This window comes from Mauremys reevesii, linkage group 2, assembly GCF_016161935.1.
Source record: "Mauremys reevesii isolate NIE-2019 linkage group 2, ASM1616193v1, whole genome shotgun sequence".
Taxonomy (NCBI): Eukaryota; Metazoa; Chordata; order Testudines; family Geoemydidae; genus Mauremys; species Mauremys reevesii.
The window spans coordinates 167,116,989-167,144,911 of record NC_052624.1 but is presented as its reverse complement, the minus strand read 5'-3'; the positions used below and the strand labels follow the sequence as shown (position 1 = coordinate 167,144,911).

The 27,923-nt window shown below is 41.6% G+C and overlaps 1 protein-coding gene across 10 annotated transcripts in view; it reads left to right on the top strand.

Annotated features, from left to right (window-relative positions):
- PIGN (phosphatidylinositol glycan anchor biosynthesis class N) overlaps nucleotides 1-27,923 on the top strand; it is a 164,720-nt gene that overhangs the window by 32,599 nt on the left and 104,198 nt on the right. For all 10 annotated transcript variants that reach the window (XR_005594508.1, XR_005594510.1, XR_005594509.1 and 7 more), the window contains 4 exons: nucleotides 12,644-12,750; nucleotides 16,334-16,458; nucleotides 19,365-19,495; nucleotides 24,241-24,357. Coding sequence is in view for 7 of the 10 variants with exons in the window: in XM_039526035.1 (XP_039381969.1) it covers nucleotides 12,644-12,750; nucleotides 16,334-16,458; nucleotides 19,365-19,495; nucleotides 24,241-24,357 (480 nt within the window). In the remaining 3 variants the exon portion in view is untranslated. The remainder of the gene's footprint in view (nucleotides 1-12,643; nucleotides 12,751-16,333; nucleotides 16,459-19,364; nucleotides 19,496-24,240; nucleotides 24,358-27,923) is intronic.

Below are 27,923 nucleotides of genomic sequence, written 5' to 3'. Positions count from 1 at the left end.
CCTTAGCACAGCTAATGGTATGCCAGGAATGCAATCCCTGGCTTATCTCAGGCTTATCTCACGTTTTCCAAGGCTCTGTAATACAATGCTGCTTCTCAGTACTTTTCCACTCTGGGATTACCCAGAAACCTCTTTTAGCCTGACTTTAGTCAGGTTGGCATAACTGTTTTGCCTGGAATATTTTCATTCAGGCCTAACAATCCCCCCTTTGTCCCTCGAGGACCAACGGGACTCTTGGGACAACAAATTACCGCTTGGCAGTGCACAACCGAGTTACGGTTTGTTCAGTTGCAAACAAAGCTTTAAATTGCCTTCAGGGGTAACAGTTCATTGGTCTGGGGCACTGACTGACTATAAATCAGTGAGGTATACCAAGTGGTTTAAGTTTCCAAATGTCCCGGTGAGTAATTCTGTCCCACATGCATCCTCCCCATGGACCCAGCAGGATTTGGTATGTGGGAGCCAACACCCACCCTAACCGGTCCATATGCTTGGAAGGAGCACTGGTGATGTCCACACTTTCATCCAGAAAGTGTCCAAGTATGTTTCCATGACCACAGATCAGATGGTACTCCTGGGTGTCTGTAAGGGCAGTGGGCCAAGTCTGGTGCGCAAGATCAATTGGAATGGCCATCAGCTGGTCATTCAGGAAAGCCTGAATTTCTAAACATACTAGATCCCACTGCAGTACCTTCCCAGCCTCAGTGATATTTAATACCATCTCTTGCAGTAACTTCTGGGTCACAGAACTAAGGGCTGAAAGAACATGCAACTCACCAACTCCAGCCTGTACTTGGGATAGCTGAGCTTTAAAAACAAGTCTAGTGGCCTTTTCTAGTTGGCCCAATTTCTTATCATGTTCTTGGCTTTCAGGTCCCTTTTTTTTTCCCCAGAGGAAATAGCCCAGGCTCTCTGTTATACTAATCTAATGGCAGCCCCTTATGAGCAATCTGGGTATGTAAAAGCAATCTGAAAACTGGATAAGGACAATGTTATTTAAAATGCAATGAGGGAGGGCAATACATGCTGAAGGATTTATCCAAAACACAGGGTGCAGCCTGTAGAATAAACCACAAAATCCAATCAATACCACATTCCCAAACAAGGGTCCCACAAATTTCTTCCTGCCAGTGTATAATTCTTTGTTTCTTCACCAGGGTCAGTCCTTAATGTCCTTTTTGGTCAGGAAATCCTGGATTCTGGCACTTCATAATGGTATTGGTGGTCAGCAGGACTTAATAAGGGTCTTTCCAGCGTGGAGCCAAAGCAGTCTTTCGCTTAGTGGATCTTTACATTAATCCAGTTTCCTGGTTCCAAGGAGTGGCAGGGCTTTCTAGGGTCTTTGTGTAGTGCATCTTTACCTGTAAAAAAAGAAACCTAACATATTTCATTAGTGCCTGTCAGCGATTTGCAGACTTTACAGCTATGTGGGCACATTTAAGCCCCCCTTTTCTTGGTTGTTAGCTAAGTTTTAGCTGAGAACAGTGTCCTTGAGCGGGGCCAATGCCCTATCCTTAAACTGAGCATGTTAGCTATTTTTCCTCAGTTAACTCATTCTTCTTCCTTTTTGGCTTCTTTTAACCTACAAAGGAAACTTAGTTTTCACTTATACACCTTTTCTAACAATGAACACATATACATTGCTGTTATACAGTACATCAGTCTTATTATGCAATGTATGTCACATATACCCTTTCACGAAAATAACCTTACTACAGAACTTTAGAACAACAAACCAAGACAAGCACACCCACTTTGATGAGTTCATTCAATACAAACTCTAGTCCAATAGCTTTTCACCATTCCCAGCCCTCTGGCTAGAAGTCTGAGGTAGCCAGAAGGATCCCATGTACAATATGGGGAGTGGGTTAACTTTTTATGTCGCTGGTTTTAAAGACCGTTGGTATGCAAATTCTAATAACAATTTTCAATTAAAGGATTTGGCCAATAAAGTTTCTCTTTCTCTTACTTAAGGAAATGTATTAGGCTTTAGTATATCACATTTTCCTAATTTATCCAAACACTTTGTATTCCAAGTTGAACAAACAAGTATTTGCATTCCAATCTAACCCTTTCGCCTGATTTCAAACTAGACCATCCCATAAAAATATTAAACAAAACAATTTTGGCCACGAGACAAACACCACAAGACAGAACATAGAACACAAAACATAATTTTTACTGTGCCATCAAAGGCATGGTATGTTGAATGCTGTTCAGCTAGCATCAATTTTCTCTGATTATCTAAAAGACAAAAACAGAAGTCTACCCTTTCTGGGCAGTCAATCATCACAGATGCTTTCTGGCTTGCTTTTTTTACTTTTAACTCCTGCTTTTAAACACTGAAAGAAAACATCACCACGTATAGTGCCTTTAGAGCCTAATAAGATTTCAATTACATAGCACTATATACATTCTTTAGATAATTCAACTAAATGGGTCATAACCAAATGATTGCAATCTAATAATTTATTTGCCTGAATTTATTTACAAACATTTCAAAGACACCATGAATTTTTCTCTTTAGCATTTTTACAAAGTTTAACTGCTGTTCCCTCCAGCAACTACGGAGTTAACTTTTCACTCTGCCTTTAAATCACTCACTTGTTCTCCAACAACCACTTTTCTCAACTTTAAATCACCATTCCAAGTATCCTCCTGGGTTTTTGAAATCCCCATATTTATACCTATTTACTCCTTTCTTCCACTAGACCCTCAAAAGTTTCCAACCTGTTTTCCAATCTCTCTCTCTCTGTTACCTGTCCGCCTGGGCCCGATCCTTCTTTTCTAGCTGAACCGTTCCTTCCATAGACACCAATTTGCTCCACTACCAGTTTTAACTAGGGGGGTTGGCTTCTCAACTAGCCCCCACCCTTCTGGTCTTGTCCCTAAAACATTTTAACTCACAAGACTACCCGAGTCCTCCCTTGTGAGGCTTGCCACCTGGGCAAAACGCATGGTCCACTGGTGTTTAATTATTTAATTTCCTCTTGTAGCAAACACACTGCTGTTACGGTGTATGCTGAGCACAAATAGTTAAATTTTGGCAAGTCCCTGAAGGACTGGTACTTGCTTAGCCAGGGCTTCCTTTTCTAACTGGAAATCCTGTCTCAAGGCCTGCAACTTTTCCTGGGCGCAGGTTTGAATTGCTGCCTGGGTCATGATCTATGCTCTTAATTGCTCAATTTTAGTTATCAAGTACACATCTCTTCCCTTTTCTCCAACTACTCTATTGCCCAGTCCTGCTACAACTGGGGATAGATCCACTTAACACCCTTGCCGGTCAACCAGGGTGGAGAGAGGAGTACTAAACCCCTTTCCAGTTCTCAGACTTACTGCAGCTGAAAGTAGGCTCACCTCTAATCATGCAACCCTCAGCATATAACACCAACAGTACCAAACAAAAGAAACACAAAATAACAAAGGTAAAACAGATAGATGGTGTAAATTCTATAGGGCTCCCCGATTCTCAATTACTCACCAAACTGTGACAAATCTGTTACCAATTTATCTACTGCAGGACGTTGGGGGAAGATAAAACACACCATATAACCAAACTTTAAAGCTTCATTAAAAACAATAAAACAACAATGGAGAGTATTGGGAACGCTCCCACATCACTCAGGAAAAACATGAATACTTCAACCATTAAGCCACTTTAATACTCACACATGTCCAAACTGGCCACGTCTGTATAACGTTCAGAGAAGGGGAATAAGTGGACGGGAGATTATCCTGTATACAGCTTGTCCAGAATTTCTAACATGCTTCCACTCTTGGGAGAGCTGTTCTTTTACACCCTGGAATCTCCTGCAATGTCTCTTTCAGAGGTTCCAGTTCAGGTCACCAAGCCACACCAGCTCTGGGGTTGCAAAGACTGTTAATTCTCACAGAACAGTTAAGGTTTGCCAATGCAATCTCAGTTCTGTAACTTATATTGCCTTTAGTTTACCTCTGTCTATATTTTCCCACGGCCAGCTGGGGCCAAAAGCGGTTTTTCTTTGTACTTAGCATAGTCTGCATTGATTTTTAACCTTATACGCAGAGCAGCTCTCTCTTTATCTCTGGGCTTAGCTGAGTTTCAAATTAACCCATTCCTAGACAAATTGCTCACACCGTGTCAGAGGCTTTTCTTTGGTGATTAAAAGCTCCTCTGAGATATATGATCTTATCTAGATTGAAGGTACCTTCTAATGGGCATTGTTTAGATGAATTTTCACGCGTGTACAGATTCCAATTTTCTAAATACCTGCAGGTTTTAGGACCATAATGTACGTACATGTAACATGCTGGGGTACCCTTAGGGGGTTAGGTGGAATGTTTAGACTGTCCCTCCCCCATTTTCCACTTACACACACACACACACACCAAGGCCATTATTTCCTATTACCACGATGCATCTTATCTTACTGCACAGTCAATAAATTCAGATGGCATGAGCCCATCAGAGACAGACGTCCACACGGACAGTCTTCCTCCCAGTGTGGCTCTGGGGCATAAGCTGGGGGATTTTTTTTACAAGAGCTCTCCATACAGCTTTAAACATACAGCTCCAAAAGCTACCCAGTTCCAGAAATCTTCTTTCAATCTTTAAGTATTAGAGACAATGGGGCGTCCCCCAGGCACTTACTGCCAACTTGTCCCATTTGGTAAGGGGACTCTAACCCCTCTTCCCCGTGTCGAGGTAAAGGGACTCTAACCCCCACCTCCCGCGTCGAGCGCTCACTTACCTCTCCAGGGGACTCGAACACCTGGACTGGGACTCAAACCCAGGCTGGGACTCTAACCCAGACTACTTGGATCCTGTGCAGACCTGGACTGGGACTGTAACCCAGACCTAAGTTGTCAGGGACTCGAACCCCGACAATCTGCTCTGGGACTCTAACCCAGGCAACCTTGACCCTACTCAACGGGTAGGTGGATGTTGCTGGATTTCTACGAGCTTCAGCTGGTTCACAGGACTCGCCTTATCACCGACGCAGAGATCAGATTACCAGGCAAGGCTCCTCTAAACCAGAGGATGCGCGCTGCGTTGCATCCCCCGCCGGAGAGTCAGACAGAGTCCCGGCGGAGTCGCCAAAGATGTTGGGGACTTTAACCCCGACAGCGAAATTCATTGTCTGTTCACAGGGAGACAGGCAACACCAGCAAGGTCCGATCAAAAGCCCTTTATTGACAAGTGCACGCATCAACAAAGGGCTGCTCGTCTCCAGTGAGAACCAGCAACACTTTTCAGCTTAGTATTAGCCTATATAGACAGTTTTATTACGTCATACATCACTCACTTGAGCAAAACCCACCCCCCTTTGTTTAACAACTTAAAACTAGACACTTTTAATATACACACATGCCTAGACTTTATGTCTACAACTTTAGATTATTAATTATATCTTAACAACACCCAAAAGTTAGAAATACAGGGGAGTTTTAAACAAACCTATAACTCACCCAAAGAGTTAGAATCTGAACCGTGGGATGCTAGAGTTTATCATCAGTTCTTCAAACACTGTCCTTAGCACAGCTAATGGTATGCCAGGAATGCAATCCCTGGCTTATCTCAGGCTTATCTCACGTTTTCCAAGGCTCTGTAATACAATGCTGCTTCTCAGTACTTTTCCACTCTGGGATTACCCAGAAACCTCTTTTAGCCTGACTTTAGTCAGGTTGGCATAACTGTTTTGCCTGGAATATTTTCATTCAGGCCTAACACAATTTAGCCTCAAGTGTAGTTTTTTTGGTCCAGTATGAGTGTGATATAAAAATTGCATATATTGTTGCAATTCTGAAACTTCTGTAATTTAAAAAATTACTGTTAAATTTGACATAGCTATGACTTTCATTAAGAAACTGAGTTTAACAATCGTTGTCCTCATTTTGTTGTTCCTGTGCCTCCATATTAAATGGAGATGGGATTTACTATACGTTTTCTCACTCCTATTTTAGATTAGTAAAATATAAGTGGGAATACAGTATATGAAAATGCAAACATGTAGTGTTGTGATGCTATTCTTGAGCTCAGGATTAGATTACTAGTGCTGCACTCTCAGTCCCTGGCTTGGTAAAGGCTGGGAGTACACTGGAAGCAGTGTGCTTGGTCCTACATATTGTTTGCATTTCACTCAGGTGATGTGTCAGCCAATTAAGGGACTTGTAAGGGAAATTCCACCCGGTCTTCTTCAGAAGGATGGTGGCTACGCTCTGGGGATTTAGAGTAGGGAATATAAACAGGAGATTGAGAGGGAATTACAAATTGGGGATCCTGGGGACTGTGAAAAGGATGTGGCAGAATCCCCCCAGCCCCCAAGAAGAATGTACATTCTACTGTTGTAGCTAAATTTGAAATCCATGAAACCAGAATAATAAAGTAAACTCCAGTGTTGCCTCCTCCTAGATAATTTTAGAATTGAGAGAATTGTTTTAAATATATTTCATGATGACAATAATTGTACTTTGCCTGAACCCCATTATTTTCAGTGATTGGATTAAGAAAGAATAGTTTGGTTTCCCACCCCCCTCCTTTTTTCCACTTTTGCGTTAATCTGAAAAACAGTTTTATGATTAGCTGCAAAATAATCTCTTCTGGGGAATCTGTCTTTCCCAGGACCTCTGCTTGAAGCTTGGATTTGGGGGGGATGGGAAGAGAATGTGGCATCCAGCCCATTGGCAGATTGTTTACATTTTTGCAGCCATGTGTTCTTGGGAAAAGATTTGTGGAATTCAGTTTTAGTGTACTGTGTTATCTTCCACTGGCTTTGTTTGAGAAAGAAGGTAAATGGCTATTTACCATATCACTTGAGAAACTTGTGGTACAATCACACACTGAAGTCATTAAGGAGCATATACAACTCTGGGAAATGGGTTGGAATAAGTAGTTTCTAAGGAGTTAATTCACCTTTATATATTAGTGGAGGTATTTATTTTCCCAAAGTAAATGCTTACTATAAATGTTTGTTTTATATGCTAACAATATAAAATATCAAACTATGGTCCTTTATACCACTTGTTGACAGCTTTATAGCTAAGTAGTCAGAATACTCACATAAAAAGCCTGCTGCCTAATAATCATCAATGAGTTAGATTATAGTTTCCATAATTGAATTAATTATCCTTGACTTTTCAAACATTTGTATGATCATCCAAATTTCAATGTAACTTCTACACAATGGTTGTCTATTCCAATCTAAGCTAACCAGGGGAAAAATACTAGCTAGCAAAGCTCTATCTGCAACAATGCTTAAATATAGTTTGCCAGGACATTTCCTTGTCTTGTCAGAAAAGTGCATTACAGTAAAGGATTTATTGTATGTTTCAGTAGATTCTTTGACCCCAACTAAATGTAGTAGATTCTTTGTCCCCAACTAAAATAATACACCTCTACCTCGATATAACGCTGTCCTCAGGAGCCAAAAAATCTTACCGTGTTATAGGTGAAACCACGTTATATTGAACTTGCTTTGATCCACCTGAGTGCGCAGCCCCGCCCCCTCGGAACACTGCTTTACCGTGTTATATCCGAATTCGTGTTATAGCGTCTCGTGTTATATCGAGGTACAGGTGTAGTTATTAATTGTTGTTTTTCTTAAATACCAAAATACTGATCCTTAGAAATCTGAATTTCTGAAAGATTTTTTGACCCAGGTGATTTAGTCTTTTATTTTCCATTGGTCATTGAAATGCCTATAGCAATTCTGTACTTTAATGAACAATATATTTGCAGAATTAAAATCTCTCTCTCTCTCTAATGAATGCATTTAGTCTTGGAATTTTACACTATTTTTCCAGAGAATAATTGAAGTTTCTACAATATTTTAGTGTCAAATATATATTAATTTTTGCCAAGGAAAGATTTTAAAAATGGTCCTCTTTAAATTTGGCCTTGAAACTAGCTAAACCACCACAGTCCCCATGAGCCCCAAACTTCCAGTTCACCCATTTTCAGTACATATCAGTCACAGACCACGTCTCAAATTTTAAATTGAAAAAGCAGGTTTTTTTCCCTCCTAGTCCATCATTACTACTTTATGCCAAGAAAACACAACTGCTCAGATCCATCAGATACTTCTGTTAGATGATGCTAGCTCTCCTCTGCTGCCCAGGATCCCTTGGCTCACATTCCATCACAGACAGCCTGTGTTCCTAAGTGCCTATTGCCAGTGATGAGCTGCCAAAATATTAACAACAGGTTCCCTTCTCCTCACCCCAGGAGGTGGTCGTGGCCACCCCCACCCCCAGGACTCCTGCCCCATCCACCCCCCTTTCCTGTCCCCTGACTATCCCCTGCCGCCCCATCCAACCCCTCTTCTCATTCCTGATTGCCCCCAGGGACCCCTGCCCCATCCAACCACCCCTTCTCCCTGTCCACGGACTGCCCCTGGAATCCCGGCCCCTGACTGCCCCCCGCCACCCCATCCACCCCCGGCTCCTTCCGCCTGCCCCCCCCCAGGACCCGTGCCACCATGCAATCCCCTGTTCACTGCCCTCTGACCACCCCACCCCTATCCACCCCCGCAACCCCAAACTCCCAGACCTCTTCCAACACCCCCTCCCTGCTCCCTGCCCCCTAACCGCACTGCCTGGAGCCGCTCGGCCGGGACCAGCACCAGCATCGATGCCGTGGGGCCTGAGCCGGGCCGGGCCGAGAGCCGCAACCGTGGGGCCGGGACCAGCACCGGTGCCACGGGAGCCGGGCCGGGCGGAGCCGCGGGGCCGGGACCCCGCACCGGTGCCGCGGGAGCCGGGCCGGCCGGAGCCGCGACCCAGCACCGGCGCAAGCCATGGGACCCAGCACCGGCCAGAGCCGCGGGGCCCGGGACCCAGCACCGGCGCTGCGGAGGCTGGGCCGGGCTGGCCAGAGCCACAGGGCCGGGACCCAGCACTGGCGCCACGGGAGCCAGGAACCAGCACCAGTGCCGCGGGGCTGAAGCTGGGGGCACTCTGCTGGGACCAGGACGGGGCCGGAGGTAGCCATGGAGCTGGAGCCAGGGGCACTCGGCTGGGGCTGGGGCCGGGACCAGACCGGGCTGGGGCTGGGGGCGCTCGGCCGGGGGTGCCAGGCTGGAGGGAGCTGCTAAGCCAGTCACACCTCCCCTCCCCCTGCGGCCCAGCTTACCTGCCCTCTGCTTGTTTCAGGCTTCCCGCGAACATCTGATTCGCGGGAAGCAGGGGAGGGGAGGAGGAGGGGGGCGGAGCATTCGGGGGAGGAGCGGGAAGTGAGCTGGGGCCGGGGCGGAGTGCCGGAGCTTTTGTTAAATAAAACCCTTATAGAACCAGTTGTCCTGGAACAACCGGTTCTATAAGGACTTCTAAAGTTAACAACCGCTTCCTGCGAACCGGTGCGAATCGGCTCCAGCTCACCACTGCCTATTGCCTTCATCCTATCTGTGCCTCCTCCCTATCAGTTCCTGACTCCAGGGCACATAGATGTCCTGTTAGAGCGGTGTTTCCGCTGGTGAACCATGGGGAATTCATCAGACAGAGAACTGCTGCAGTAACAGAGTGAGGAGCTCTACTTTTCAGGTGACATAATGTTATATTTGGCTTTGTCCATGCTTAGGTAGGTCTGCAATAATATGTGAACAACTCATTGGAGCCTTGATGGAGACTAGATGAGGCCAAGAATTCTAATGCTGCTAACTATAATAACTATGGTTGTGGGGTTCCGAGATACAGACAGGCTGCATTTGGGGCATCCTCAGCAAACACTGCTGTTCAAAAGTTCCAAGTTGCATCACTGACACGCAATCTATGAAAGCAAGCATCTCAAAGGAGCACACTTACTATGTGAGTAACTGCTGGTTTTTTTCCTTGAAGGGTCCTACCCTTTGCCAGTTCACATATAGCATGCCTGGCATACTGTTTTAACAGCAGGTGATGCCTAATGAGTCTGCTATTAATGACTAGCAGAACTAGATACACGGCTCTCAGCTTGAACACTGACATGCATCACCCCCTAAGATGCTGACCTTGCAAACCACTTCTGTGCTCTTTGAATAGGACTCTGCTCACTACCATGAGGATGCAATTAGTGAGAAGACACATCAGACAGGGAAATCTGATGTGGGAGGAGCTGATACCTGCTGGGTAGTTTCTGGGGCTCCCAGTCTGTCTAGTTAGTGGAAAGAGCAGCAACAGCTCATGGTTGGAAGAAGGGTTCTAGCTGAGCTTCCCCTGTTTTTCTCATCTCTTCTAAAGGAAGTTCTTTTCCCCAAATCCCTGCCACCTCCTCCCTCCAGCAGAATAGAGGGAAAAGGAGGCTTTCCCTCTTCTGTCAGTTCAGTCTCCAAAGATAGATACAGTACTTAATACACAGTAGATATTTTTCATATCATCTCTTTTGAAGTGTCATAATAGAATCTAAAATGCAGTGAAGTGTTTCAAAATTTTCTATGGAAGGAACCATTGCACCCTCTGTTTTATTTGTTTTTACATTAATGCAAATTCTTCATCCGGGTAGAAATTAGGGTGGGGAGTAGTAGGAGTGTACCTCTAATCAGCCCACATACTGCACATACTTAATTTTGGTTTCCTGGTGCTGGCACTTCTCAGGGACAGGAACTTGTTTCAGATTGAGCCCCAATTTCTTTCCCTTGCTGTATCCCATCACCAGAAGATGGTACAACAATGCATCATCACATAATATCAACAAGGACGGTTGCAACAGCCACCAAGGCTGGTGCGCTCTGCTTCCTTTTTTGGTATACTTTATCCATTCAGTTCAACTCCATTGACAGTAATAAACAGATTTTTAAAAGTGCCTTAGAGTACTCTACTCACTATTCTGACAGCAACTCAGCAAACTCTGTTCTGGATTTTTAAATAAACCCCATTGCAAAACAAGGATGATGCATGAAGGTCTTCTGCAGCTTTCAAGTTCCTGTCCTAAAATCCCTTTGTAATGGTATTGAAGTTTGTGTGACACTTCAGCTAGGCTTTAGTATAATCCAGGTAAATGCTAGCTCTTGAACTTCATATGTTAGTTCACCCTCAAGCCTGGAAATTGCACTATATAATTGAACAACCAACAAATCAGTTGGTTTCTATGTTGCTATGAACTGACAGAAGAACATTTCCCCATTGGGAATTTATGCAGAAATAATAGAAATAGCCTTGTTTAGAGCCCTGTGACTTCAACAGCTCAGCCAGACTGCAGAATTTCTATAAGTTCCACCTGATTTCAGATCTCATCAGGACTTCAAAAATTCAGTATTTTGATGTGTTTTCTCTTTTCTCTGTTTCACAGGACAGCATGGTATAGTCTTTAATGTGTACAAAATGAGATTGTCTTGTCCAGATACTATATTTTTCCACATCAGTGGACACGGTGGTGCACGTTTGAGAATTTTCAGAAAAATGCATTCATTTTTAGTGAGGCCTGCCTTTTTTATGAATCAGACCTAATTTTTAAAGATAAAGACCTTGAAGATTGTGCAGGTCCCAATCCATTCCCAAATTATCCTTGCATATTACAGTAGTGGGGTTGCCCTACTGATTGGAAATAACTAATCTGCATCCTTCCTTGAGCTTTCTTTACCCATTTTTTTTCTGTTTAAATCTGAGTGTTATAATTTCTTGTATTAAAGTCTCGATGATATAGCATTGTCTCACTTGGTCTCACATTAGGTTTAATATCTGGAAGTTAGAAGACTTTGTGTATCAAAGCTAGAGGTAAAGATGTTTTATATTTGATTTTTGCACCTTTAATCACCAATTCCAGAATAGAGATCTGCACTTTGACCTCTTGACCAGCATCGTGCAACATCTGAGGTAAAATGGCATTTTAGTGGCCTTTGGGTATATCTTCTCTTAATCTTTTCTTAATTTCCGGTTATTAATCTGTGTCAGAGTGATAGAAGCAGTCCAGTAGAATCTGTTTGATCTGAAAATCTAAATTCAAATACGACACCAAGCATTTATTATTTATGTGAAAAAGTCGTCTTCTTAGGGGCTGTCTAGATAGGGGTGCTGAGGAAGGTTAATCCAAATTAACTAAAGGTGTGAATTAGAAGTGGATTAATTAAACTGCATTAAACCCCTGTGTGTACACTCTCTCATTCAGAAGTAAAATGTCCTTAATTCTGTTTAGTTTAATTCACTTCCAAAGTGAATTAGTCTCCTGGAGTTGGGAATCATATCCCCATCTCCATGTATAGGCATATTGTTTAGTGCATGGCAGGCTAGTGTGAGGTAGATTTATACCCCAGTTTACCATGAATTAAGTGTTCATGTAGACAAGCCCTTTTCCAAACTCTTGTTTTTCTAATAAATTCTATATTGCCCATTTCATTTTGATAAAATTGGATTGTATTTCACTCAATCTTTGCTTTTCCAAACATTATTTCCTCCCAGGAACTGAAGGAACTTCAGGCATAAGGACATCTCTGACGTTGGTACTATCGATACACTGGCTGATAAGAGAATAGTTATACAACTCAAGAAACAATAGAACATAAAATAAGGAGCAAATTAAGATTATTCAAGAGGCATTTTCTTCTTTCTAATCTCTTTTCTTGTCTTTGTATAGGTTTATCGATATTTTTCACCCTCGCGTCCTGTATTTTAACATGCAATCTATATTTTTTTATTAAGGAAAAAAAGTTTAATTTTCTTGCTTCCACCCAATATTGCATCTGTATTGTTTTTGCAGGTGCCAGTGGGGATCACGTTTATACATACTGTTACACTGCAGAAAAGGAAGACTTTGGAGCACAAGATGCAACTAAACTAGACACTTGGGTTTTTGACCATGTTAAGGTGAATAAATTTTTCTCTGTTTTATATCACTTATGCATTATAGACACAGGTTGCAACTGGGCAATAGAAGAAAATACCCTTGTCAGTGTAAGAGTGCTCCTTGCAGTAAACTTTCTAGTGCTTTTTCTAAAGCCAGTTTTAAAAAACTGTTTCTCCTACTGCATATCTTTTGCAATGACATATGACACAGAATATCTTTTGCAATGACATATGACACAGAACCTTAAACTACTAAAAATGCAGGAGTGATTCCAGTTGATCATTCAAATATTTAACACATTTTACAAGATAACAAGTTATCTGCCTATTTCACTGTGGGTGGATTAATTTATTTCCATTGTTCACATCACTTTCCTGAATATTTTAACAGATGGGTATTTCAATGTAAATTCATTGATTGTTGGTTAAGGTTGTATTAATGACTTAATGCCTTTTCCATTCTCCTTAATTAGAAGAATTTTTACTTTTTTCTGATCACCAGCTGATTTAATTTTTTAAAAAGAAAAGCATATTACAAATCTACAGTATTCTGGCTCTCAAATGAAAACATTGATAGGAAAAATCAATGAAGTAATTATCAAAGTTTCAATTAGAAATTCATTAATTCAGAAAAATTTGAGAAACTTTAATAGAGCTATGGTGCTTGAAATTTTACATTCTATATTAAACAGGCATATATACCCTTTCAACGAAATCCACATAGTTATGACTTATGAGAAGTTCTGTTACTGTTACTAATCCATTTGATAACATTATATATTTTGTTAATATGTGCAACTAATGTATTAATAAATAATTCAGAAGGTGAACCTGAATTAAAAATTGTAACCCACTTTTTTGCAAAACTGTGAAACGTTAACTCTTCCCTATCTTTGTTGTAACACTTATGTGTAACCCTGCATTGATTTCGGACTGTGCAATGTCACGTAATGTACACATAAAGCTAGATGGAATGTGCACCCCAGAACTTGTAAAATAAGCCTTACTTCCTGTTCCTGTTACACTTCCTTAGTACCACACTCAACACGCTTTCCCTGCTCTTACATATGAATGCATGTGAAACTTTAAATCTGGAAAATTAACACTTCTTCAAAGCTGCATGGCTCCTCTTCTCTACCCTGTTCCATATTATTAGATTGATTGAATGTCAATGTGGTGACTGCCAAGTTGCAGAAAAGAGTGTCCAGAAAATTGTTGGTAACTGTTTTTCATTATAAATCAGTATTTGCTGGTATGTCATCGCTCTCCCCCCATCCCCCCACCATCAGACTTTCTCTGAGATTTTTGAAATGTCATGGGAACTCAGCTAACGAAAGAGAGAACCACAGGTCTATATTTCCTTCTTTTCAGATGGCATTCTGGCTAATTAGACCTTGAAAGGATTTGCCTTGAAACGTTATCCACTTTTTAAAGAAGTTTTTAATTTCAGGAATTTGAAACTTAAATTTGCCTTGTACTTGATTTATTTTTTTTAAGTCATAAAAGCAGGCTTTCTCTTTCCTACGTTCAAATATAGCACTGGTAGTGCAGCTGTGGTCTGGAAGTCCTTGCAAGAGTTCTGATCCTGCAATCAAATATGTGCAGGTGGACCCCTGCAAGAATTTGTTTGTAGAAAGCAGGCAAACGAAGCATTCCATCAGTTACAGTGTCCCTATTCAATATATATTATTGTTTGTTTCATGTTTTAAATACCCAGTGATTTCAGTTATAGTTTTCTTGATTAAGGACTTAGGAGCAGACTATATAATAATGCCACTTATATGCAGATTTAAGTGAGTGGATGTAATATTTTGGGGACCATCCAGACCAGTAATGGGTTCTGTCACTGCTTGCCCTGTAATCAGGGCCAGCTCTTCCATTAGGCGACCCTAGGTGGTCGCCTAGGGCGCCAGGATTCGGGGGGCGGCATTTTGTGCGGTCCCCACGGGCGCGTGGGAGCTTCCGGTTCTGCTCCCGTCACGCCGCCGAAGAAGGACTTTCTGCCGACGTGCCGTGGAAAACAGTGGCAGGCAGTTGAGCAGCTCAATGACTGCCGCTGTCGCATGCGGCATTTCGGTGGAGGGTCCTTCTTCGGCGGCGCGATGGGAGCGGAACCGGAAGCTCCCACGTGCCCCGTGGGGACCGCACAAAATGCCGCCCCCCAAATTCTGCCTAGGGCGCCAGAAACCCTGGCGCCGCTCCTGCCTGTAATCTTGGGTGTTTTTGTGCTATGCAGCTTTTGTTCAGAGCCCTGACACCAGTAGCTGCCTGCCTACAAGCACAAGGTCTCTCTTAGGCTTCCACCAGCCTTCTTTCTGGCTGCCTTTCATTTCAAACCCCTGCCAATTTAAGGGCTTCCAGCGGGGAGCCGGGAGGCATGGTGCAGCTGGACTGCCTGTGGGGGGAGCCCAGGCAGCAACCCAGTGGAGAGCTGGGAGCCTCGAAGGAACTAGGCAGGCACAACCTGCCTCACAGTGGGAGCTGAGAACCCAGGGGGCAGCCCAATGGGAGATGCTGGAAGCGGCGGCCAGTAAGTCCCTCGGCCTGCGCAACTTCCAGCAGCTCCCATTGGCCTGGCTGATTGCCAGTGGGAGCCGCGATCGGCTGGACCTGCGAACAGGGCAGGTAAACAAACCGGCCTGGCCCGCCAGGAGCTTTCCCCACCCAAGTGGTGACCCCTGTTTGAGAAACCCTCTTCTTCTTAGACAAAAACCCTTAGAAAGTCTACCCAGCTTCTTGTTTCATTTGACACTATTTCCCTGGGCAGTGCAGTCTCACTAAGAGGATCACGTTAAAATGGCTGTCCGATTGCATTTCACATTACTGTAATATGGCTGGGGTAAAACCAGATGGCCATGCCAAGGCTCATTTGTTCTGAGACAGAATGAATTCCAGTTCATGCCTCAGGGAAGTCTCTGTTCGGACATATGCAAGGCAGATGCATGTTCCACACTCCATACATTTACAAAACACTGTTGCTTTGATTTGGTCTCTGGAGATGAACCATGTTTTGGTATGTCAGTCCTGCAAAACCTGTTTCCAAAGTAGGAGAACCCAAATCATCCCACTCCCTAGAATTTTTCTTGTGTTTGGGATGTTCCTTGTTTGAGTTTGCTGTTTAGAATGCAAAAATAATGGTCATGTGACAGCTAACACCAACATTTACTTTAATAATGGTCATTTAGGAAGAGTCATTTCTCACTCTTCTTTGGGATGCCTGTGTTTCCCATTTCATATCAAGAAATGAGTGGAAGGTTACAAAGCAGCAGTTAAGCTCAGTATAGTGTGTGACCACCAATGCAAAAGAAAGAAGGAAAGGATAGCTCTCAATCCTACCTGCTATCACTGCTCATAGGGACCGTAAAAGCTTAAGAACTGGAAGATTTCTGCCAGTCTTGCTCTCGGTGAGCCCCAGCAGTGAAAATTTTACTGGAATAGTATCTTCAGATAAGCAGAATTACATAGTAATTAATTTGCTGTTTCATAGTTTTGCACAATACAACTCCTCTGATACAAACATTAAATAAAATCTGCATTTTAATAGCTGTCTCTCCTTTTTTTCCATGTTTCTCAGAATAACCTTTTGATGGTTTCTTCCCTATAGAACTTCTTCCACGCTGCCAGAAGTAATCAAACATTGTTCTCTAAAGTAAATGAAGAAAAAGTAGTTCTATTCCTGCATTTGCTAGGGATAGACACAAATGGACATGCTCATCGGCCAAACTCCAGGTAATTTGACATGCTAAATATAACTTTCTTGTTAGTATTTAACACACAACATTTTTTGTCCTAAGTCAACTTTTTCTCTGCAACAATATTTACCAATCCACATAAAGGGCTTGCAGTTTTACAAGGGGTAAAGTTTTAAGTTGCCATGAAAAATTAAACTTTAAGTTTTCATTAATTTGCATATAGCTACTGTAGCATATACAGATATATTAGCATAATTGACTGTTCTCAGGCTGCCAAGGACTGAGATTCACCTTGTTCCTCCCTGCCTCCAGCAAGAGGGAGATTTGCTGGCTCCCTGACGCCTCCTGTCTGTTAGCACCTAAACAATTTTCTCTGGGCTATGCCAGCCCTGTCTTTGCCTTGCAGATTAACAATAGCTGCATCCTAGTCCCTAGCCCCTTTGAAGCATTTCTCTGTAGTAGTCAGCCCCTTATGCACTTGAACCCTCTCAGAAATACCAGGTTGGCTATCCCCAAGGGAACAGTACACAACTGCTTTGGATGATTCAGCTCCAAATCAGGTACTATTTAACATCAAAGCACTGAAATAGATTTCTAGTGAAAACAATAAGAAGTTTATCATCAAAGGTTAAGATTCAAGAGATAGAGAGTAATGATAATGGAAACAGAAATGTTACATGTAAAACAGAAAATGTTACAAAATCTTAACACACTCTCTAGAGATTAAATTAAGAAGCTTATCTTCTGTCTAAGGAAGTCTGTCTCACCCAAGTGTCTTTTACAGTGCTTCCAACCAGGACAAGTTGGGATCCTGTTTTCATTAATGTAATCACAATGTCTTGATTACTTCCTGTAGTGCAGGATAAAAGGATGCCTTTTTGCTTTCCACTTGTATTCCTCAAAGTCATTGTCTGCCTCAGAGACAGGGCAACCCCAGGTGGTTCATTTTCTGATGTGCTCCTTTCCTGTTGACTCCATATATAAATAAGGCTTTCATTGTGTTGGTTTACAATGCTTAATTTACATTTTACAGGGAGATACACATCTTATCTCCTGTCTGGAAGAACCCTGTTTTTCTCTTTGGTTGGTGACAGACTTCAAAACGTATATTTTCAGTAGATATACAGCTCCTTAAATATCATCTGTAGGTACATCTTACAACAATATTCATAACCAGTTTAACACCGGCCTTCATTTAAGACCTCACATGATATCTTCATGGATAAATACCATGAAAGTGGTGTGCTAGTTGTAGTGAGTTTGTCTGGCTTGTTAGGAGTTGCTGTCATAGAGTTGCCTAGTTGACATTGTGGGTTTTTTAGGGTCACACCATACATCTCTTAATTCTAATTATCAAGGACAGTAGCAAACTTGGCAGATTTTGTTTTTCCTTTTGCCCAAAATTAAGTTCAGAGTCCCTCTTAATTCCACACTAAACAGGAAATCCAGAAATAACAAGGCTAATATTGCAGCCTTACTGTAGGTGAACTGCAGAGTTTTTTGGATTGACAATTGAAAAAAGAAAAAGTTTTAAGGCCATACATCATTACAAAAACATTTTGAAACAAAATTTATGACAATCCCATTGATTTTTCTCTTGAGTTCTGTGTTTCCCTTTTCCACCTGAGACAGTGCAAGGAATTGGGCTAACCTTTGAAGCAGGCAAACCGCATGACTGTGAGCCCTCTAAATCAAAGTGTTCGTGCTTCTCTCTGTCTTTATTTTAAAAGGATATACTTTCTAGCCTTTTAGAAAAATGTGAATTGATTGGTTGGTGCTAAGCTAGTCATTGTGGCTTCCCCCCCTTAAAAATTACTGATTTATGGCCAACCATCAGACACACAAGGGTGTTTGGGGCCCACAGAATCCAAGGCTCACCAAAATCTGAAGACAAGCACTACATCATGAAATCAATTATTGATATGTATAGTAACTTAAAAAAATAATTTTAAAATTTTCACATGTAAGTCTATAATTGCTGTGTTAATACATTGGGCTCTTTTAAAACTTTTATTCTTTAAAGGTTTGCAGTTCACCTTTAAATTATTGTGACATGGAGACCACCTGCCAAATGTTGTTCTTTGCAAACAAAGAACTATTATCTCAGAGTGGACAAAGGCACTGCACCAAACACATGTCTTGCAGGGTACTTATCCATAAGGAGTAACATGTAAGGTATCTACAGAAAGCGTGTAACTTATCAAGACTAATAATCATTGTGAGATGTATCTATAGTTATTTGTAACATTACACAGGTACAATCTGGATTGCTGAATAGCTGTTCTCAGCTCTCCAATCTGGGATGCCTTTTACATTGCCTTACTGGTGAACAGCCACTCTGGGTCAGTTAACACACAGGCTCCAGCATGAAACTTGCTTCCAATTGCACATTATTGAGTGCTATTAGCTAGCCACTCATGAATTACACTGCAGAAGAACACCAGCAGATTCTCTAGTCCCAGATTTGTCCCCAGAAATGTGCATCTTGTATTGCCCAGCACCTTACTGAACAATGCAAGCACATATAAAGTCCATCATTTCATCAATGGAAAATTATATGCACCAGCCTTGTTATCCCAAATGGAGCTTCCCACACACTTTAATCAAAACACACTGGTTAGATAAAACAGTGAAACAAGTTTATTAACTACAGAAAGAAGAGAAAAATTTAAAGTGACTGCAAGTAATGAGGCATAAGGTCAGGATTGGTTACAAAAGAAATACAAGATAAAATGCAAGCTAAATGCCTACCTTAACAAGCTAAGTGAGAGGCACCTCTAGATTCCCTTTGACAGCTTGAGGCCATGTAAATCATGAAGTTGGCCCTAATCAAGAGGCTTGCCTTAATGACAATGGGTACTCTATCATATACAATGTATTCTGCCATCTGTAATTCAGAGGTCACAGTAAGTCAAATAATATATTTTTCTTTCTTTGTTATAGAGAATACAAGGACAATATCAGAAAAGTTGATGAAGGCATAAATGACATTGTCTCAATGCTTGAGGATTTTTATGGAAATGATGGAAAAACTGCCTTTATCTTAACTTCTGACCATGGAATGACAGATTGGGGTGACACTTTTTTTAAATCTCTAAAGTTACTTAGCAGTTGAGATTATTGGCAAGTTTCTGATTATTTAGAATATGAGCAGATTTGAGGGCTTCACTCACCATGAAAGCTCTGCAGCCTCCACTGTGCCAGGTGCTTAATTTGTACAGGGCCAAATGACTCACTGCAACTTTGGCTGAGGAGGAGAAGATTCTGGAGTGATGGAGTTCAGGACTGATGGAGAGGGAGAGTTTACTGTAGTGGAATTTCCATTTAAATGAGTCTCCGACCTTTCTGTGAAAGTCAAAAACTGTCCTGTCAACTAAAGGGGACAAACCTAGCCTTAATTTCCAGTTGCATACGAAAAGCTATGTTAATGCATATGTCCTCTGATCACTTCACATTTTCTACTTAAAATATTTTGTGTGGTGAAAGTCCTATTAATACATGTTGTTATCAGTTACACCAAAGGGCACGTTCATCTTATGTGTGAAAAAGCTTGGCGATATGCTCTCTTAAAGATTGATAAAATATGACCACCCCCCAACAAAATTAATTACCATAAAATAATCATGTCAGCTGCCAAAAAGGAGGTACATTTTACCAGTCTAAGGTCTTGGCAGCAGTTGTGCTGTAGTGTAGGAATATGAGATTCAGAGAAACTTTAGTCTTTCTTTTTGGAGGACCTTGGTCAAATGTACCACTATGGTGACAGTCAGACTTCCAGGGGAAAGAAATTGCAACTTTCCAGTAAAGAATCTTTCTTCCAAAAAGCATCTGTATCGTCTAATAGCCTTCTGAGGAGGAGCATAAACTAAAAAGGGTAAAGGGAGAGTGTGCTCTCCTCTAAGGTTTTCTCTTGTTGTGAGTAGCCCATTCAAGCAAAGAATCATCTGGTTTCAGAAATGTAATCAAATTGAGTACTATGTTGTATTTTTGTTGCCAAATATCACAAGTGAGGTTTGTGTATCAAGCTGGCACTATGTGGAAAATATCTTTTCTTCATACAAAAGAAAAACTGCAATTTGAATCAATCTCTTGGTTTTATATGTTACTACTTAGTTGTGTTTGGGATGCAGAATGTGGGTTTACTTGAGCGTTCACTGGGCCAGTCCTATGTGTGTCCAATTGGAAGTATGGCAGAAAAATGATTACCATTAGCATTCTGTAATTCTGAGGTAAGGTTAATCCCCTCGAAGGAAGATTCTGTTCTAGTGGGTGGTAAGCCATGGAGACTTTCCTACCCAGCATCTGTGGAAGCTATTTGTTTTGAATAGCAGTATATTTATAATTATTAGCATGAGGTATTTTGAATCATTGAATCATTGATGCTTCAGGTACAGTTCAGGAGTAAAATACAGCGTTTGATTATTGCCTTTTGCATAAAACTACAAACTGTTCAGAGATGGAATAACAGGATTTGTTTACTCCTAATAATCCATCAGATATTATAAGAGTTTATTTATACTTATCTTTTAAAGCAATCAGTCCAATTATCATTTGCTCATATGCAAAACAAAGGTCTGTTTGAATATTACATTTTATTGTTGAGCTAGCTGACATTTATATTGGAACATTTGAATTTTAGAATAAATTTTTTCCTTTTTGTTCTTACAGGCAGCATTCACCACAATAAAAAGACTTTGGGTGTCACTATCATCTTCCTAAGCCTGACTTAGCTTTTTTGTTAATGCATATTTTTGATTTTTGTTTCATTAGCTGAAAATTAACTAGCTTTGTGGAAAGTGCTTCTGGAATCCTGGAAAAATATTTAGGGATTCTGCAGGAAGCTGTCTTTAGCTCTCTTTAGCTTGGAGGTTATTGATCACTACGCAAGGCCTTTTGAAAGTAGAAGGAAAGGAAGAAACTTGAAATGAGTCAACAATGTGGCGCAGTTGCAAAAAAAAGGCTAAAATCTTTCTGGGGTGTATTAAAAGGAGTGTTGTATATACAACATGGGAGGTAATTGTTTTGCTGCACTCAGCAGTGTTGTGTCCAACTTTGGGTGCCACACTTTAAGAAGGATGTGGACAAACTGGAGGGAGTCCAGAGGACATCAACAAAAATGATAAAAAGTTGAGAACCTGACCTGTGAGGAAAGGTTAATTAGGCATAATTAGCTTTGATAAAAGAAGACTTGGGGTGGGGGGGTTAGGGTTAGGGGGAGAATCTGATAAGTCTTCTGATATGTTAAAGACTGTTTATAAAAAGAATGGTGATTAATTGTTCTCTGTATCCATTGAAGGTAGGACTAGAAGTAATCGGCTTAATTTGGAGCAAAGAAGATTTAGGTTAGATATTACAAGAAAACTCCAGATAGTGAAACACTGGAATAGGTTGCCAAGGGAGGTTATGGAATCCTCATTCTTAGAGGTTTTTAAGAACAGATTGGACAAATACATGTTGAGGTTGATCTAGATATATTTGGTCCTGCCTCAGCACTAGATGAGCTCTCCAAGTCCCTTCCACCCTTACTTTTTTATGATTCTATAAAATGGGGGTTTCCTTTGCATTTTTGAGAGATTTCTCCTGTCCCTCTTTATAAAAAAGCCTGATCCTATACCTTAAAGTGAGTTGGAGCTTTACAATTGACTTTAATAATTCCAGGATTTTCAAGCCTGAAAAAAACACATCCGGACCATAGCCAGGAGTCTAAAAGCTTTAGATCAGTGCTTTTATTAGAGCTGTAATACTAACGGTTCTGCTTTTATTTATTTTGAGTCCATTCAAAATGTGTTCGGCACCTGACAAAAACAAGTAAAGAGACTGTTCTTGCCACAAAGAGCTTATGATCTAATTTTGACATGACACAAGGAGTGATGGTCAGAGACACACACATAAGGGGCAAAGAGTTGGGTACGAGGAAAGGGATAATGAGAATGAGGCAGTGGGTTTAAAAAAATGCACCCCAAAATTTGCTTTTCTCCTGTGATGGATTCACTACACTGGAGAGAGGTCCTAGCTCATGCCTGATGAATGGAGGCAGAGCTCCCTTTTTGAAACTGAAAATTCCCCATCTGGTCCTTTCCCAGTCTCTATACTCTATAGAGAAGAGCAAATGTTGCCTCTTCTGCTTGCTGTGCGAGAAATTTTTCAAGGAATTCTTTCCCCTGAAAAATATTGTTCTTTCCCCCCCCCCCTCCCACTGGAAATGTTTTGTATGGGAGGGAGAAAATCTTGGACATCCTTTAATGTGGGGGTCTGGGGACTTCCAAATCCTAGTGGTACATCCCAAGACCTTATAGTAGTTGTAGAAACTGAACAGTTGCTGCAGCAACTTCAAAAGGCTCATGCTTATGAACTCAGAAAGAAAAGAAATCTTGCACTGGAAGGGAATGCAGTGGTTGGGTCAGATTTTCCTAGCATCAAAAGCTTCCCAGGGTGGTTACCACTCCAGGGAGATGTTAGGTGACCTATTTCCACAGCCAGCTGCTTAGCAGCCGTCTGCTTTGCTGAACCATGGATTTGGGATACACCAAGGGATTCAGAAGGGTATTCTTAGCACCTGACTACAACCTGACTTCTCTGCTTGATAATCATGCTTCCATTATGAGCCAGTCCTCTCACTCTGCTAGAAAACAGTTTGCTAGTTTGTGGTCTATTGGGGACAGCAGCAGAGAGAGGAGTTTTAGAACCTCTGCCAGTCTGCTCTCTGCCAAGACCTGCACTATGAGAAAAAAATCTAAACAAGTTCAGGTAGGGGAGAAGATCTCCCTTAGTGAGCCCATGCAGATAAACAGCATCTGTTCTTCCCTGCTCCTGCACTTTTGTCCCTCTCGTTCAGAGTTAGTTTCTTTTGTACCCAACCTGCTCTCCTTCTTGGATTAACAAGAAGCTCTGATTCAATCATCAAAACAGGGAAGCAGAAGAACTTTGTGTGTCGGGGCTTAAATCCACAAATCCTTCCCAGACCTGCAGGTTTTTAGGCTCAAAGTGGCTTAAAAGAAAGCAGAGTTAGTTAGCAAACTTTAACCTTTCATTTGTATCCTAGCAGTTGTTGCGCATGCAACCTCAACTCTATCTCTGGAGCATATACATTAAGATTTCATCTTTAATTACATACCGGTAATTAAATTTGATATTCTTTCAAACCCTTCTCATTACACGCACGCACGCGCACACACACACACCTTGTAGAATATGTTTTGTAAGATATACTGGGAACAGGACAGGGCACCTATGATTCCCCAGCTTGTTCAGTGGGCACCTTTCACCACTGGAAAAGGGCAGTGGAGGCTGCAGATACTTTGTGCCTTTGCAAATCAAGTCACTTAGGTGCCTAAGATCCCAAACTTGCCCAGATTTATAGACATGTTTAACTTTACACACCTGAGTAATCCCTTTGGTTTCAATGGCACATGCAAGTTAGGCACATGTATATGTTTTTGAAGGTTTGGAGACTAAGTGCTTAACTTTGGGCATTCAAATTTGAAATTTTTTACTTGAATTTCCTTGTTCCTTGGTTTCCACATATTTTAAAATGAAGAAAAGTATCTATTTCAGAGGGTGTGGTGAAACTGAAGTTAGCCAATGTTTGTAAATTGCTTTGTGATTCTCAAATAGATGTCACTACATAGGTGCAAATTTTAAAAGAAAGGTTTCTAAAATGTCTCGTCGTTGCAGTAAAATAACATGTGGTTCTAGTGTAGCCTGCCTGAAGAATATAGCCAGGATTTTTTTTCTAGGCAGAAATTTAAACTTGGCTCTGTGAGAGCACTATTTGCCTTGCTTATCAAGTCATTGTGCTTTTGGTTTGTCATATTTGTAGGCTCTCATGGGGCTGGTCATCCCTCAGAGACTTTAACACCATTGATTGCTTGGGGAGCTGGAGTGAATTATCCACAGAAAGTCACATCCCAGTTCTTCGAAGATGATTTTTTAAAAGGTATGTAAACAAATCACCAAATTACTTTTTGTTTTGTTGCACTAATTTTCAATGGAAAAGGCAATATTTGAACCTCACATCCATCGGATTTAAACTGCATTGAAATTATGGATCAATAAGGTTTGTAAGCAAGAAAACAAAGGCAGAATTTGCCGCAGAGACCTTGTGTTCTACATTACAAGAAAAAGGGGTAGTTGGGGAAGTATGTGGTGATGGTTGTGGAAGGCTTGTCTCATGAGCAAAATCACACTTGCAGAGTTTCCTTCCAATCATCGTATCAGGGGCTTCCGAACAGTGCAACAAGGATGTTCATGTCCCAAAAACTTTGGCTGGCACAGCTGAAGCATGGTTCTGAGGATGCCTCTGAGGTTAATTTATCTTCACAGAAGCGAAATACTTCTACATTGATTCCAGACTTTCTTGTAGCCCCACCATAGCATAGCAGTAGTCATGCTGCCATGGTCTGTTTTTTGCCGATGGCCTGAGTATACTCCCCACCCCCAAGGGTTTGTTAAAAGGATGGAGTGGCCTGCATAAAATACTGATTGGGTAATCCTGCAGGTTTCCAGGTGAACAGAATACAATGGAGAGTATGGCTATATTTCTGGCTTTAGCCCTTCCTGACAACAGCCCACGGTTTCCAAATCTCCTGAGCCCCAAATGCATGTCTGTTGCACAGAGAGACTTCCTTATTCTCTGTTGAAATCGTTGAACCATGGAAACACTGCTTTCCTCCCACACTCTTCTGCAAATTGAGGTCTCTTCAATTTCATTTTCCTTTGTGTGGCTATAGTGGAACTTAAGGTAGTTGTGCTTTTGGAGTAGAAGAAAGTACTGCCATGACCCTTCCTTATGTTTTCTTTTTTCACTTAAAATTTTTTTTATTTCAGAAAAATTATGCAATCCTTGCAAAGTGCTAATATATGAAGTATGGAAAAGTTCATATTTAATATTCTAAACACATGGTATATTAATATACTGGATTATTGAAACTTCATTGCGGTTCTGTGTTGCCATGTATGTTTTGAGATAGTACATCATGCACTTGGCTTGCTTTTCTTTTTCCCTTGTGCTCCATTTTTGTATCTGTTTCATTTCTCAAGACTTCCTAAGGGTCTAAGACTGCTCAGGATCAGTGCGGTAATAAGTTTCTATGTTGCTGTATTCTTTGTCAGGCTACATTAGAGAGGGGAGTAAGGAGGCAAAAATGAGCAGTCCTGAAGTTTTCTTTCTGCATGTGCTTGAGAAGAGTATTGGTGGCAGAGACTAAATAAATTTGACTACTCTGGGTATAGATGGTGCTAACATTTCACTTTTTAGAATCAAGTATTTGCACAAAATTATTACATCTCCAATAGGTTTGAAAATAAGCCACGAAATAATATATTGACAGTAAGCAAAAATGGCTGACTTTGAGGCCTAGGTTGAACAGCCGGAAACGTCAAGTAGTTTTCAGTATAGTTATAGCTATGTTGGTCCCAGGATAAGAAAGAGACAAGGTAGGTGAGATAATCTTTTCTTCTTCGAGAGGATGCTCCACTCTAGGTGCCTCAGATCAGATATATTAGGTAGCAGTATCCATTCGGTCTGTGCACGTGTCCTCTGCAGCCTCTTGCCTGTGGCTATATAGAGCTGCATGGGCAAACTGACCTCGGTTCCTTCTCAACTGCCTCGGCCTGAGATGGAGTCTCAGCAGTGTCTGAGTTGAGCTTACCTCAACTGTATTTTTTTTCTTGTATCTTACTAGTTACTTAGTGGTAGTTTTTAATGTTTACTTTGTGTTAGTTATACTAATTTTATAACTTAAAAAAAATAAAAATGGCAAAAATATTTGAAAAAAAGAAGAGATTTTACTTTTATGATAGGAACTGTTGTCCTTGTGACTATTTTTTTTCTCCCCTCGGGGGAACTTAAATGCTGGGAGGGCATGCCCAGTTCTCCTGGTTTTAAATGCTTCCTTTCATGCCAAGAGGCTATCCTCATCAGTGACATAGAACTGTTCATTCACCAACCAAACACAGTTTGAACAAACTAGCCTTGATGCCTTTGGTCATGAAAAACTCCCTTGACTGGTGGAAGGATACTCACGGTGTTTGTGCGGGGGTCTCCTTTGCTCATCCATCTCCAATGTCATGCATCCCTATTGGGATGGGAAGCCCACCTAGAAACTCACACTGTTCAAGGCAGGTGATCTCCTCTCGAGTCCTCTCTGCACATCCACTTGCTGGAACTCAGAGCTGTCAAATGCCTGTCTCTGGTTCCTTCTGCTGAACTGGGCAAATATGTGAAGATCATGCTGGACAGTATGTCATGAATGCTTTATATCAACCATCATGGGAGTAAGACCACACTCCCTCTGTGCCAAAGCAGTGAGGCTCTGGAATTGGTGCACACAAAACCAGCTCAATATCTCAGCAGCTTACCTTCCCAGCATACAAAACATCACAGCAACTGCCCTCAACCGGTGCTTCTTGGAAGATTGTGAATGGGAGATAGATCCCATTATACTCCACCAGATATTTCAATGTTGGGGCATCCCGCAGATATACCTGTTTGCCACAGCTAAGAACAAGAAGTGCTCCCAGGTCTGTCTGAGAGACAGACTGCGTCACCACTCCCTGCGGGGGATGCCTTTCACCTTTGTTGGAGTTCAGGCCTGCTGTATGCATTTCCCCCAATTCCCTTGATGGCCAAGGTGCTGCTCAAGATAAGAAAAGACAAGGCCAGAGTTATTCTAGTAGTTCAGACATGGCATAAACATGCTTTCCTTACCTCACCCAACTTGCTCTTTTGTCAACCGGGCCATTCCTCATCTTGTCTCAGGATACCAGTCAAATCTTTCACCCCAACTTCAAGGTTCTTTGACTTAAGGCATGGTTAATAAATGGTATGCAGGTTTAGAAACAACCTGTTCTGAGGATTTAAAGAGAGTGCTGTTATGTAGTAGGAAACAATCCACTTGTGGTACCTATGTGCAAAAGCAGATAAGATTCAGTCACTGGCGTGACCCCCTAAGATATCTTTCACCTACATCCTCTCTATCAGTTATATTGGATTACATGCTAGAGATAAAAATGACAGGATTGTCTCTAAGATCCGTTAGAGTACACTTGGCAGCTACTATGGCCTTCCATCATATGGTAGAGGGTTTCTCCATCTTCGCTCATCCTACAGCAAGGAGGTTTCTCAAGGGACTGGAGAACCTTTTTTCACAAATTAGATGCCTTGCACCAGCATGAGACCTCAACTTGGCATTCAGATGCCTTACCAGGCCCTACTTTTAACTATGGCTACCTGCTTCCTTCTACACTTGGCTACTAGAAAAGCTGTTTTCATAGACATTACTTCTGCTTGAAGATTTGGAGAGATATGGCTCTGATATCCCTCTCCCCTTAGTCTTGTTTTAATGATAAGATCACATTGCAACCACATCCCAAGTTCTTACCAAAGGTATCCTTGGACTTTCACATAAACCAACCTATCTATCGTCCAGTTTTCGTCTCTAACCCACACCAGAATAAAGGAGATGTGGCATTACATACACTTGATGTGAGGGTGGCATTAGC